Source organism: Misgurnus anguillicaudatus, chromosome 20 (genome assembly GCF_027580225.2).
Source record: "Misgurnus anguillicaudatus chromosome 20, ASM2758022v2, whole genome shotgun sequence".
Taxonomy (NCBI): Eukaryota; Metazoa; Chordata; class Actinopteri; order Cypriniformes; family Cobitidae; genus Misgurnus; species Misgurnus anguillicaudatus.
This window is the reverse complement of record NC_073356.2, coordinates 22,755,000-22,767,648: the sequence shown is the minus strand read 5'-3', so window position 1 is coordinate 22,767,648 and position 12,649 is coordinate 22,755,000. Positions and strand designations below refer to the sequence as shown.

The following is a 12,649-nucleotide window of genomic DNA, read 5'->3' as shown; positions in this document are numbered from 1 at the left end:
ATGTAAAAATAAAAAAAGCTCTGATACCCGAATTAAAGGCAGCTGTACCGGTGAACTGGATAGGCTGGATATTGAAACTTTGGTGCCATCATCTGGTAAAACACGACACTACAAGCATAGAAAGATTGTAGCACAACACATCCATTGCGGTTACAGTACTAATACTTAACTGTTTATAATAAAAACACTGGATTGTTAAAGCTAACATTTTATTAAAGAAATAAATCGAAAATATTCAACATACCAATAAAATAATTTTCACTGTATAATAACAACACTGCATTACAAAAAATATGCATTTTGAAAGCAAAATAAACTAAATAAAATAATTATAAAGTTGTGCTTCTGTGGTGGAATTACAGGCAGCGTTTGGAAAAAAAAAACAGAACTGAACACAGACACCAAACACTGTTGTTGCAATTGAAGCATAACTATTTTGACACATTTTTAGTAATGTGCATTGCCAAAGTAAACTTAAATACAAACAGCTCTCTGAATCAGATCAATGAGACGTTTGTTAATAGTTACTTCACACATTTGAAGTATAATATGCCTTTATAGTACATTTCTTAACATATTAACAAAACAACAAACATACAGCTTATTAACTAGTTTTTAATCTGAGAGGAATCTTTCTTTGGTTGAAAAACATAGTAACTACATTTCTGTTTGCCTTAAGCATTTAATTTTTGTTTTAGTGACACAAAGAAACTGTATTTCCAAAACCAAAATATCTAAATATAATACTAATGTAAGATCAATGTTACCAAATGGAAAATAAAGAGATAAACATTCAATTGATACACAATCTCTGCAACGCAGGGAGTCTGTTAAGTGGCATAAACTAATGTTGATTTTTACAAACAACAGTAACACAAAAAAATTGATTGATCACCATAGCAAAGGTTTCCCAACAAATTAATCTTTTTTATTTAATTGTTAAATAAATCAACAAAATGAAGACAAATCCACAGAATTTTAAACAAAATAGTAATAAAGCATTTTAATTTAATAGATACATTAGAACGCAAAAATATAACCTGGTGCTTTAGGTGATGGCTGCATAGATGTGTTGCTGGTTTTACAAAGCCCTCCCATTCAGTTCAAAAAGTTGAAAGTGTGGAGTCAATACAAAAGTGTCTCTACTCATCTTCTAAACCCCTTCAACACTTTTTTTTGTACATCTGAACCCCTGGAAGACTCATTATCAATACCACATATTCCTCATATACTCAGGATGATCATTTGCACTGGGCCCAGTGACTTGCCTTTGTAAGATCCAGTCATTGCCACAGAAGAACCCATCCTGCACCGGGCAATCAGCATATGCGGGCATCTCCTCTAATGAATCACACTCTACACTTCTGAGAGAAGGCTCGACCACTTGAATAGCTTGAGAATGGTCATATTGTCCTTCATATGCATACCGAACCGGGCTCATGACCTCAAAAAAACGGCTATCTACGTGCGAGACTTGTGTGTGTGGATGGGTAAGACTGGGAATGCTTGCCTGTGTGAGCGCATTTCCATCAGGGAACTCCAGAGTATTCCAGGATTCCTCTTGGTCGTATACTGTCGGTGGCCATGCATGCAAGCATGTTTGATCTTCAGACGGGCTGTTAATCTCTAAAGACAATGATGCCTCATTTTCTTTGTATGTGCATTTAGGACTTTGGTTCTCAATCTCAGGTGCCACTGTAGCTGTAACACTCAGAGGATCTCTCTCAATGACAACAGGTCCCTCCTGTAGTGACAGGCTTACCTTGAACACAGGGTTCTTTACACTTTTAGTACTAATTATATTAGTTGGATCAACTTTCTTCATTTTTTGGGGCATTAGATGGGTTGGGAGTGAAGCTCCAGAAGAGGATTTTATGGACTCTGCTGGACGTTTAAGTACTTGACTGTGAGCTGTATAAAGAGAGAGATCTGTTAATATGTGTGACTCACAAAACTAAGAAGTTTAACATAAACAACAAGCTAGCTTACCTGTGTTTTTTTCTGGCCATTTGTTAAAAGGCTCCACACTGGCTCCGCAGTTCAATACCTTCATACCTTTTGTGATCAATAAATGATATGAAATGGAAAAAAGTGAGAAGCATAAAAACAGATAATAATAAAAAAGTGTCTATCACTGATGACTTAAAGGTGCAGTGTGTCAATTTTAGCGGCATCTAGTGGTGAGGTTGCGAATTGCAAATAATGGCTTGGTTCACTGCTCATGCCTTGCTTTTGAAATGCATATAGAAGCTACGAAAGCCGCCACTGGAAAAACATGTCATCTTTGGAGACAACTTAGTAAAAAAGTTTGTCCTTTACAGGCTTCTGTAGAAAAATGGTGGCACAAAAGGGCGACTTCCATGTAAGGGGACCCTCGGTTTGTAGATAAAAACGTCTCATTCTAAGGTAATAAAAACATAACGGTTCATTATGAAAGGTCTTTATACACCCCTGATAATATGGTTTTGTATATTATTGTGCATTTCTGTCAAGAGATCCTTCTAAGAATTACACACTGCACCTTTAAAGGGTTAATTCATCCAAAAATACACAAGGGTGAATGAAAGTGGCAGAGCTGACATTAATGGGTAAACTATCCCTTTTGTTAGATGTACTTAAACACTAAATATGCACTTCTTTTCAATATACACTATATATTGTCTCTCATGAGTACAAGTGTAAAGGCAAAGATTCAGTTTTTCCCTTTGGGGCTTAGCTGCTGTACTTACACCAATGATAGTCCCTGTGCAGTACCTCACTAATGAGACACGCAGACAACCTCATCACCTAAAGAATAATGTAAAGTTAACACACAGACTCGCATTTTATTTGATAACTTCCAGTGATTTCAGACCATGAAAATCTAAATAGTTTTACTTAGGATGGAACATCTATCAGCAGTAGTATAGTAATGCAAAGTCGGCGACACCAAAGCTCCAAAAGTATCAAAAATATTTATTATTTAAAAACAGTGCAGTGAAGTCTGATGAAGAGCCTGCGTGCTCGAAACATAACCTGATGCCATGCACTGTTTTTAAATACTAAATATTTTTGATACTTTTGGAGCTTTGGTGTCGCCGACTTTGCTTTACTATACTACTACGTTTTTTTTGGTCGAGCACCCAATTTAAATTGATGTGCCTGCTTTAGCCTGCTTAACATCTATCAGCAGTACCTTTATCTGTCCCCTCCCATCCTGTTGCTCTAGTTGCATAGCAATATCGTCCAGCCTCTCATCTATGTTGTGGCATTCACTCTTTATGTTAGCCAAGAGCTGTGGATGGAAAACTTCCTGCCAACATAAAAGTTTGTTTGCATGAGTGTAATGCTAGTTTAAAGCATGCAAAAGTAATAAAAAAACTAATAAGGAATTAAATTTGACATCTAAAGATGATGTTAGCAATTTTTAGAAGGTACACCCCACTTTTTTGAAAATATACTCATTTTCCAGCACCGTTTTGGAATTCATTCAGCCAATCTTCTAACTATACTCTCATTCATGGCTGCAGGAGGCGCAATAATATTACACAGCAGCCGAAAATAGGCCATTTAGTAACTTTAATAGCAGGGGACTATTTTCAGGCATTGCGTAATATCATTGCGCCTCTTGCAGCCATTTTACGGCAGCAAACTCCTTGATTATTACGCCAGAATGAGAGTATAGTTCTTAGCCATATTGGCCTAGAAAACAGCAACTTTTAATTTCCTTCAGTTTTAGTACATGATGTAACTACAGAAGAGTCAAGTTTTAAATAAGAAAATATGATTATTTTTTTGCACGATGCTAATGGTCTAATCAGATTCAATGGATTATGCTAAGCTATGCCTAAAGTGGGAGCTCCAGACCCGGAGATCGGCTGAATGGATTCCAAAACTGTAAAAATCAAATGTTTAACTCTAGGGGAGCTGGAAAATGAGCATAAAAAGTGGAATGTCCCTTTAAAGGTCACCTTATATGAGAAATTCACTTTTATACATTGTTTAAACATAATTGTTTTTCTGGTGTGTGTACACAACCACCCTGTAATGATAAAAGCTGCCCACTTCACGCCAAAAAAACACAACAGTCTAAAGGGACAAGCTGTTGCTATTGTTGACATATTATATATAATAAATTATCTATAGGGTATTTGGACCTGAAACTTTGCAGGCACATTTTGGAGACACCCGAGACTAACATTACATAGTTAAAAAAATTATATTGATGACCTTTAAACAACAAGTCACCTTGGAATTATAAGGTTCAATATGACATTTTGATCAAAATTGAGTTATTCACCTATTCTTATTCTGTGACAACCATTTTTACATTATGTGATGTTTTTTCATACATTCTGTAACTTTTAATTTAGAAAACAAACTATTGAAATCTACAAAGTCAAACTCTAAATTGGTTTTAATGGTTCAATTTGTGTGCCAATCAGCACTTCCAATGCACAAAAGAGAACTAATCAGGATCAGTTTCATGTCATGTCGCTGGACTGCTATGGTAGAATGCAGATTAACACAATTTGCATCTATTCGTGTCTTTGGATTGACTTTGTATGTATTCTACTCATGCAAAACGTTAAATTCGCGTTTGGTGTGTACGCCTCATCATCTAGAGAAGGGCTATTCAAATCTTACCCTGGAGGGCCGAGCACTGCAGAGGCCCTGTCACAAATGGCACATTTCATGTGGACTTTCAACCTTGTGGCCTTAAATTGCATGTGCTCGCTTAGTCCATAGGGTGTCCCATCTTTCATTTTTACGCTTCAAAATGTGCTCATCAGGGCCCCCCTTTGCACCCTTGATGCACTGCAGCAGGCTTCACATACTCTACCAACCCAGAATTCCTTGCGAAAGAGAAATCAGACCAATCAGACGATGGAAAGGAGGAGTTCACAATGATGGGCAACTTCTCTTCCTATTTCCGGCATGACACTCGAGTCTATCCCAAAATACAACTACGGTGCACCCTCTTGGACTCGTGTCAAGGGTCCCTAGGGTCTGCAATACATGATGTCATCAAAGTGTGGACTCTGAGGAGGTCCACAAGTCCAGAGTGTGCCATTTGGGACAGGGCCATAGTTAAGCTGCAACCCTGATCAAACACACCCGAGCAAGCTAATCAAGGTCTTCATGATCACAAGACAATCACAGGTAGTTACGTTTAGGATTGGAGCTAAACTATGCAGTGCTCGGCCCTGCAGGGTAAGATTTAAATAGCCCTGATCTAGGGCGAGGAACGCGATGCTTTGCTTTTTGTGTGTACACAGCCTTACATTCGCCTTGGGTGTGTACACAGCATGCTGTCGCTGAGACAGGCGTGATTTTCTCAGGACATAATTTATCAGGTAGTAAGAAAATGTAATGCATGTCACTCCTAAAGAAATCACTTACTTTAAGTGACTGAAAATAGATATTTGTGCACATAATACATAGAAGCACAGAGAGCATATGGCTGCAGGCATACAACAAGTTTTAAAAGTGAAAAGAAAATACTCCAATCAACTTACTATGTAGGACTGTCGATGTTGCAAGCCAGTCAAGTGACTGAAAACGTTTTTCTTCTTCAGCTTCATAGAACACAGCTGACACAGGTAACAGCATGGAGGTGGATTACCATCAACGCTCTGGCACTTAATAACAGCCTGCAGACCTGCGTCAAACACGCTCACACAAAGTTTAATACAGTGAACAAGAAAAAAATTATTTTGCTAAATAAACTTACTGTACATTTACAAATCTTACAAAGCCCTTTCTCCAAACTAACTTCAGGGTTCCCACACCTTAGTTAACTTCAAATTCAAGGACCTTTCAAGGACTGTCCAGGTCCAATACGCTAAATTTCAAGGACTAAATGTGGGGACACATTTCAAGTGAGAGCAAGGTTACAAATATTGCCAAAGACGGCATTAGGGACGCAGGAAGTATGGCAAGGGAGACGCAGTGTCTCGTTCCCTTCTCAGGAAACAACAGTTACATACGTAACCAGAGATGTTTTCATGTGTCAAACACAACTACCGGTACGCAAAAAAGCATTTTGGTATGAATCAACATTCGCATATTGAAGATATAAGCATTTAAAGCGAACAGTTTAGCACGGGTGCTTAAAAGGCTAGAAATGTTTAATTATATTATCCTACACTACACATGAATATAATTTTATATATTAAAGGTGCAGTGTGTAAATTTTAGCGGCATCTAGTGGTGAGGTCACGAATTGCAACCAATGGCTTAGTCCACTGCTCACCCTTCACTTTTGAAACACATAGAGTAGCTACGGTAGCCACCACCAGACAAACATGTCATCGTCGGAGACAACTTAGTAAAAAAAATTTGTCCGTTAAGGGCTTCTATAGAAAAATGGCGGCACAAAATGGTGACTTCCATGTAAGGGGACCCTCGGTGTATGTAGATAAAAAGGTCTCGTTCTAAGGTAATAAACACATACCGGTTCATTATGAAAGGTCTTTATACACCCCTGATAATATAGTTTTGTATATCATTTTGCATTTCTGTCAAGAGATCCTTCTAAAAATTACACACTGCACCTTTAATTCTTGCATAAAATAGATTCAAGCACTTTCAATGATCTGTATCTATCTATGTATATTTTCAAAAACTTGAATTATTTCCCCCAGATTCACAAACTTTGAAGGATTTCAAGGACCCGTGGGAACCCTGTAACTTAAAGCTATGCAGTTGCCAGGTGTCAAACCCAAGACCCTTGAGCTAAGGTAAATCTGTGTATATTCCTGTACTTTATTCTTAATTAAGCTGGACTGTATCGAGATAATGAAGTTTGTGGATATACTCACCAATAAGAGGATTTTTCTTAGTGCAGGATTTTGGGGTATCCTCAATGGACTGAATTTGACTAGAAGGGCTTTGAGTTTGAGTAGCTGTGTTTCGTGAGGGCAGAGGGATCTTTTCTTCCACAGAGGTATGTGACTGAGCCTCCACTGCTAATGGTAAAATTACACAAACTGTAAATGATTTTCTTAGCACTTAATACTCAATAATGAGGGTACACTAAAGTACACTACCATGTGCTTCAAAGTCTATGTTGAATGGTTCCTTGAAGTCGATCTCATCAGAGAATGAATTATAACCATGTGACTCCAATGCTCTCTGGGTTATGATAGGCTTGATAACTCTCAGATCCACGGCACCGACTGGCTCTGTAGTATGAATAAAGCTTTCATCACTGAAAAATTCTTGCTTGTTGGTTCCATCCTGGGTTCTCTCTGGTACCATGTGGTTCACAGTAAAAGATGATGTTTGCAGCTGGGCTTCATATGCATCTGCTGTTTGGGCCAGGTGTAATGAATGTGATCCATAGCTAATTGGAAATGGGTGGCTGACTCCACTTTCTTCTTCACTGGGATGCACGGTTTCATTCTGGGAAGGAATTCTGATGGGACTCCATTGACTTGGTGGTCTGACAAGAGAGATTGTTCTTGACATGTGTAGACTTCTTGTTTCAGCTAAACACTGGGTTTCAGATGACATCATCCATCTTTGTGGAATTTGGTATCTGTCTTGGATTACAGTCTGATCCTGATTTACGTGTTGGATGAGGGCTGGAGCCAGAGAACTTTCTAGGTTAGGCATACTAGATGAAACGTGACAGTCCATTTGATTCAGATGTGTAGATGCCCCTTGGGATTGTAATAAAGGTCTGACAGGACTTAGGGTTTTAGGAGATGGTGAGGTTCGATTTGGATTCGACAGCTTAGGGAGAGGCTCGATTACACCTGAACACTTTGAACTCATCGGTGGAGTAGACGGATGCTTTGGTGAAGCCCTAAACTGTGAATTTATCTCATCGCTGTTTTCAAGCTCTTGAAGCCCCTGAACCGCAGTCTCATTACCTTTCACACAAACAGACACATTAAAATAAAAACATATTTCACTGTTTATAGTATTACATGTGACTCTGTCTGTGAAATCCAAGCTGAGATGATGAGCAAAGTTTAATTTTAATAATTGATTTCAATCTTTAACATGATCTTAGTCAATATTAAAAATATAAAGGTTATTTTTCACTGAATGTTCTTTACATTATGTTGGATTTTATGTAGAAAACAATACATTACAAAAAAATTACTTTCGCTGGGTTTTCACAGGCAGGGTTACATATATAATTTGAAAAATGAAATTAAAAGTAATGTGGCATGCAAACCTTTAACCGGGCTGTTATGAACAACTGACAGAATCATATTAGAATCTTGCTGATTCCTAATCCTTTGCAGTTTACCAAAAGCTAAAACGACAGCGGAATAGACAGCATATTATGGTTAGTATTAAAATCCATATTAAAACTTTACCTAACTGTTAAATTGATCTTACATCCAGCATAAATTCATTTTAAGAGATTCTGGTATAAAGGAAGTACAATTCAAAGCTATAGTCAGTCCTTCCAGAAAAACTAAATTTTTTTGTGATTGTTGCAGTCAAAATTCCTTGATCTTGCGGCACGTTTTCTTAAAAAAAAAATGCGATGGAATATGCGGTATATTTATGCAATTTTATGCGATGAAATTGCGGGAACTTGCAAAAACTGCGGGATATTGCAAAAACTGTTTGCAGCTTTTCAGTGCAGGGCTCCAGACTATCTTTTTTCACTAGGAGCACAGTGGCCCCAACTGAAAATTTTAGGGGCACAACCAGAAAATTTAGGGGCACATACCGTAAATCAACATGTTAACCATGCTAACAGATTTCTACTAAGTAATACGCTGTATTACTAATAAATACTTTGATGAAAGATGCAGAAAGTACAAAGTGCTGTTTTAAATTCAGTGTCACATCACAAAAAAGGTCAAATTTACTGGTCGAACATGTGCGACTGGATGTAAAATTCAGTAGCACACTCGCAAATTTTGGTGGCAAAATGCCACCATTTGGTGGCAGTCTGGAGCCCTGCAATGATGTTTATGTCACATAATCACGTCACTTCATAACGTTCCCATGGCAACAGGGGACATGGCTGCGCTTGTGAGGTAAATGCAACATTTTTCAACTTTCTGCTAAGATATGTGATTTTTGCTACGAAAATGCGTGGATTATGAAATCATGCAAGCCGCGCATATTTTGCGCACGAAAACCAGCAATATATGCTGCAAAAGTGCGGCGTATTTGAAAAAATGCATTACCCGCATAAATATGCGAACTTTGGCTAATTATGTGTTGAATCATGCGGTCGCATAATCACGTTTTTCTGGAGGGACTGTATAGTAATGGATTTTAAACAATATCAACATATATTGTACCATCTAATGTGACTGCTATTACTTTACTCAAAAAGCATTAGGTACTTTGGGTTAGGGTACCTAGTGTACTTAAAGGAAAACACCACAGTTTTCAATATTTTACTATGTAAAATAGGCCAGAGGTCGAAGTGCTGCAAACTAAGTGCTCTTCCGCCATACAATATAATTCTCATTTTTATCCGCTTAAAAAAAACCTACGTTTTATTTTGTGTAACCATACTTACTTGTGTAACTACTCATGTAACATTCTTTAAATAGGGAGTGTTTGGTGGCTTCTAAATGAATCCCTGTTTGGATCCTAAGGAATAAATGGGGCTAGGCTAAAAGCTAACACTTTCACGACGTGCTGTGCAAAGATTGAGTGCGCGCATTGAAAAAAGATAGGTATGTATTAATTTGTCTAAGTTGAGGTAAGATCATAGTTAAATATTAAAAACCGGTGGTGTTATCCTTTAAAAAACATAGGTTTTTATATGGTGCTTTTACCCATAAGTATTAAATATAGGAAGAGTGGAGCAGTGAAATACAAAAAACAAAAAGATTAGACAAACCAGCAGGCACAGGCCACGATGTCATCTCCTTGTATATGACGTCATCCACACATAAAACCTTATCAGAAAACACAATATTAAAGGTGGCACACCAATAAACATGCATTGCATTTTGACAGTTGCATTAAACCACAGTGATTTCAGTGCATTCAAGGTATACATTTATCAGCATCATGATTTTCTGGGAACCAAACCTATGCACAATGCTCTACTAGATAAACTATGGGAATATGCATTAGTAGAGAGACCTTCTAAACGAATTATCTCCAACATGGTCGGTGAGTTGCCTGCCAAAGCACATTTTACTAATAGGCTCAATTTTAATATTTATTTATTACATATTTTTTATATTAGCTTGGCTTCTTTTATGTATGTTAACATTTTAAACAATGATAAAACATATCAACAAGTAAAATAAAATCAAGTAAAACAAAAAAGTAGACTATATAAAAAAATAGCCCTCAAGCCCTGTTTTATCCATTGTGATAGCCCTTGTTCACAAAAAGGTTGGAGACTCCTGTTCTGATCACTGTAATGTATGTTGTGCACCTTTAATAGGGTATTTTGATATAAAAAATCTGATATACTTCCCAAATTTTACCTGTACATCACCCGTTCCCTCTCTCTGTTCTACAGTTTTTGCCATATCCATGAGAGGGCGAGCCAAAAGAGTCAGATCAGTATAAGACCTCCACCCATGTGCATGATGAGACTTCTGTTATAGACAAAGACACACACAAACAAAAAACCCAGAAGTTTAATAGATGTGAGATCTTTTACTACTGCTTGGAGAACATCTTTCAAACTATTACTCTTGATAACTTACCACAATGTTAGCTGCAAGCATTAAGCTAAAAAGAACTAACTTACAATGTAATTATATCTGTGAAGGCTGCCCACAATATGGTTTCTGATGTCTGTCTTTAAAATTCTCAGAAAGCAGACGTCACAAAAGTACACAGGAGGCTCATTGTTGGTCCACATCTCAGTTATTCTGTTCAGACCTGAAACGTTTATATACGTACACATAACAGAGATGTGTTACTATAATGACAGGTACGAAATATAACATAAGATGTTGCAATCTCTCTTACCAATAATAGGCTGTGCTCTGTTCTCACTGTTCAGATATGAACGCATGGCATTATAAAGGTGGCTTTTACACCCTGGAATATAATTAATATAGAAATATAAAAACAACTTCCCTGATGGGCAAAATAATACAATATAAGAAGTGTGTGAGTGTGCTAGAAACCTGCATGGCTGCTTGCAGTGCACATGATGAGAAAACCTGGAGGTACAGCTAGAGGGCGAAAGAGAGAAAGAAATACCAAGAGGCAATCTTATCTGTGTAAACTAACTTTCAAGCTAACTTATGTCCATGATTTAAACACGTGGGTGAAATTAACTTTAAAAAAACGTTTGCAAAGAGTTACTTCCTTTAAACTACATTCAAAAATATACAAACCATTTACATGCAACGTAAATGCAACCACTTTCTACTAATTTTTATACTAGGCTATGTTTTCTCGACAATACAAATATAAGAGGTCATAAAACAATCAATATTTAACTGATTAATGTGGTATTTGGCACGATCTTATCATCCCTTTGATCCTAACTTAAATTTAAAATTCACTCAGTTGATCAGGCATTGACAAAGGATTACAATGAACAGATTCTACCCTCAAAGCGATTATCTTATCGATTACATCAAATGAAAGCTAAAAACTGAGAAACTTTTAAAATAAGTTAAGCGAAATTGTTTAAAATGTTAATCTGTTTGCTTACCTGCACCTCTCCCGTTAGTGAGGCGTGAATGCACGTGCCTGTCGTGAATTGTTGTACAAGCGTGTAGTCATGAATATTCATGAATGACGTCAGCAAGGCGTTGTGAATAATCATAGTTTTTTAAATCATCATTATTTTATGTTGTAAGATAATCTTTTATCAATTAATCAGTTACATAACTATATAACCTCTGTGGAAAACTTTAAGTCAAATTGCGCTCTAAAACGGTTCAAATCAAATGAAAAACCTATAAAAAGTTTAAATTAACTAGCGTGAGACTGACTTTTAAAGATCTCAAGGCCCTGTTGCACTGTTTACTCTTCTTTAAAAAAAAAATGTATACAAATACTATCCTAGATTGTAGTTAATAATAATATTTAGTTGGACTATGAAGATTTATTCATGTTGTATTCAACTTGTTTCTTTCTATGCTCAATTTTGTTTTCATCAATATATTAAATTCATTTTTAAAACCAATACTGACTTTTTTTGTCTGGGTCAATTCAGACAAACACATACAAATATATTTGAATATGCTGTTTTCTTCAGACACATAATTAAAAAAAGGTTAAAAAAAAGGTTTTACACTTTATAACGTTATAATGTTTATGTATTGTCTTTAGATTTAACAAGCTTTTAAATGTTACTGTGTCTTTGTCTGCTTTGTTATCAAGACTGAGAAAAGAGGAGGGAATAAACTACAGAGCCATTCAGTGAATTCTTTTCAGAGAGGTCACAGTGTTTTTTCTGCATCGCCAATGAGGAATAAAGAAGAGAAATACTGCTTATGTCATGGTGGTAATTTATGCTTTGCATAGTGTAGTTCTGATGAAGTAGTTTAATTTCTGATAATGACTCGTGTGTTAGCGGAAGACATAGTTCTAACGCAAATATATTTTCCTATTTTGCATTAAAATATATATGCATAGTTAAGATTAATCGGCTTTAGCTCCTGTAGTTAATTTATGTTAAGTATGTCACCAGTAAAATTTCATGCAAAGTTGCTCTGTTGTTTGCTAAATCTCTGTTTTGATTCAGGTTCTTGTC

General features: G+C 36.6%; 1 protein-coding gene across 2 annotated transcripts; it reads right to left on the bottom strand.

Annotated features, from left to right (window-relative positions):
* Positions 1 to 595: 595 nt before the first annotated feature.
* LOC129455922 (uncharacterized) lies at positions 596 to 11,708 on the bottom strand. 2 transcript variants are annotated; one of them, XM_055220716.2, is made up of 14 exons: positions 11,603 to 11,708; positions 11,067 to 11,114; positions 10,906 to 10,977; positions 10,682 to 10,815; positions 10,413 to 10,526; positions 9,812 to 9,869; positions 8,171 to 8,251; positions 7,032 to 7,859; positions 6,804 to 6,950; positions 5,499 to 5,641; positions 3,176 to 3,292; positions 2,730 to 2,787; positions 1,990 to 2,055; positions 596 to 1,911 (listed from the first exon to the last, which is right to left on the bottom strand). In XM_055220716.2, the coding sequence occupies exons 2-14, from the start codon at positions 11,089 to 11,091 to the stop codon at positions 1,208 to 1,210; spliced, it is 2,547 nt and encodes an 848-aa protein (XP_055076691.2). In that variant the 5' UTR covers positions 11,092 to 11,114; positions 11,603 to 11,708; the 3' UTR covers positions 596 to 1,207. The 2 variants fall into 2 exon arrangements, with proteins under 2 accessions (XP_055076691.2, XP_055076693.2); XM_055220718.2 differs by lacking the exon at positions 8,171 to 8,251.
* Between the last annotated feature and the right edge of the window lie 941 nt (positions 11,709 to 12,649).

What these genes read in the sequence shown, in the direction of transcription:
- LOC129455922 (XM_055220716.2), bottom strand. Translation starts at nt 11,091, where the DNA reads ATGTGCACTGCAAGCAGCCATGCAG. An exon ending in TCATAACAGCCCGGTTAAAG is followed by an intron (nt 7,860 to 8,170) that starts GTTTGCATGCCA and finishes TTTGTGTGAAAG; the next exon opens with GTAATGAGACTGCGGTTCAG. An exon ending in ATGGCCAGAAAAAAACACAG is followed by an intron (nt 1,912 to 1,989) that starts GTAAGCTAGCTT and finishes CTCTTTATACAG; the next exon opens with CTCACAGTCAAGTACTTAAA.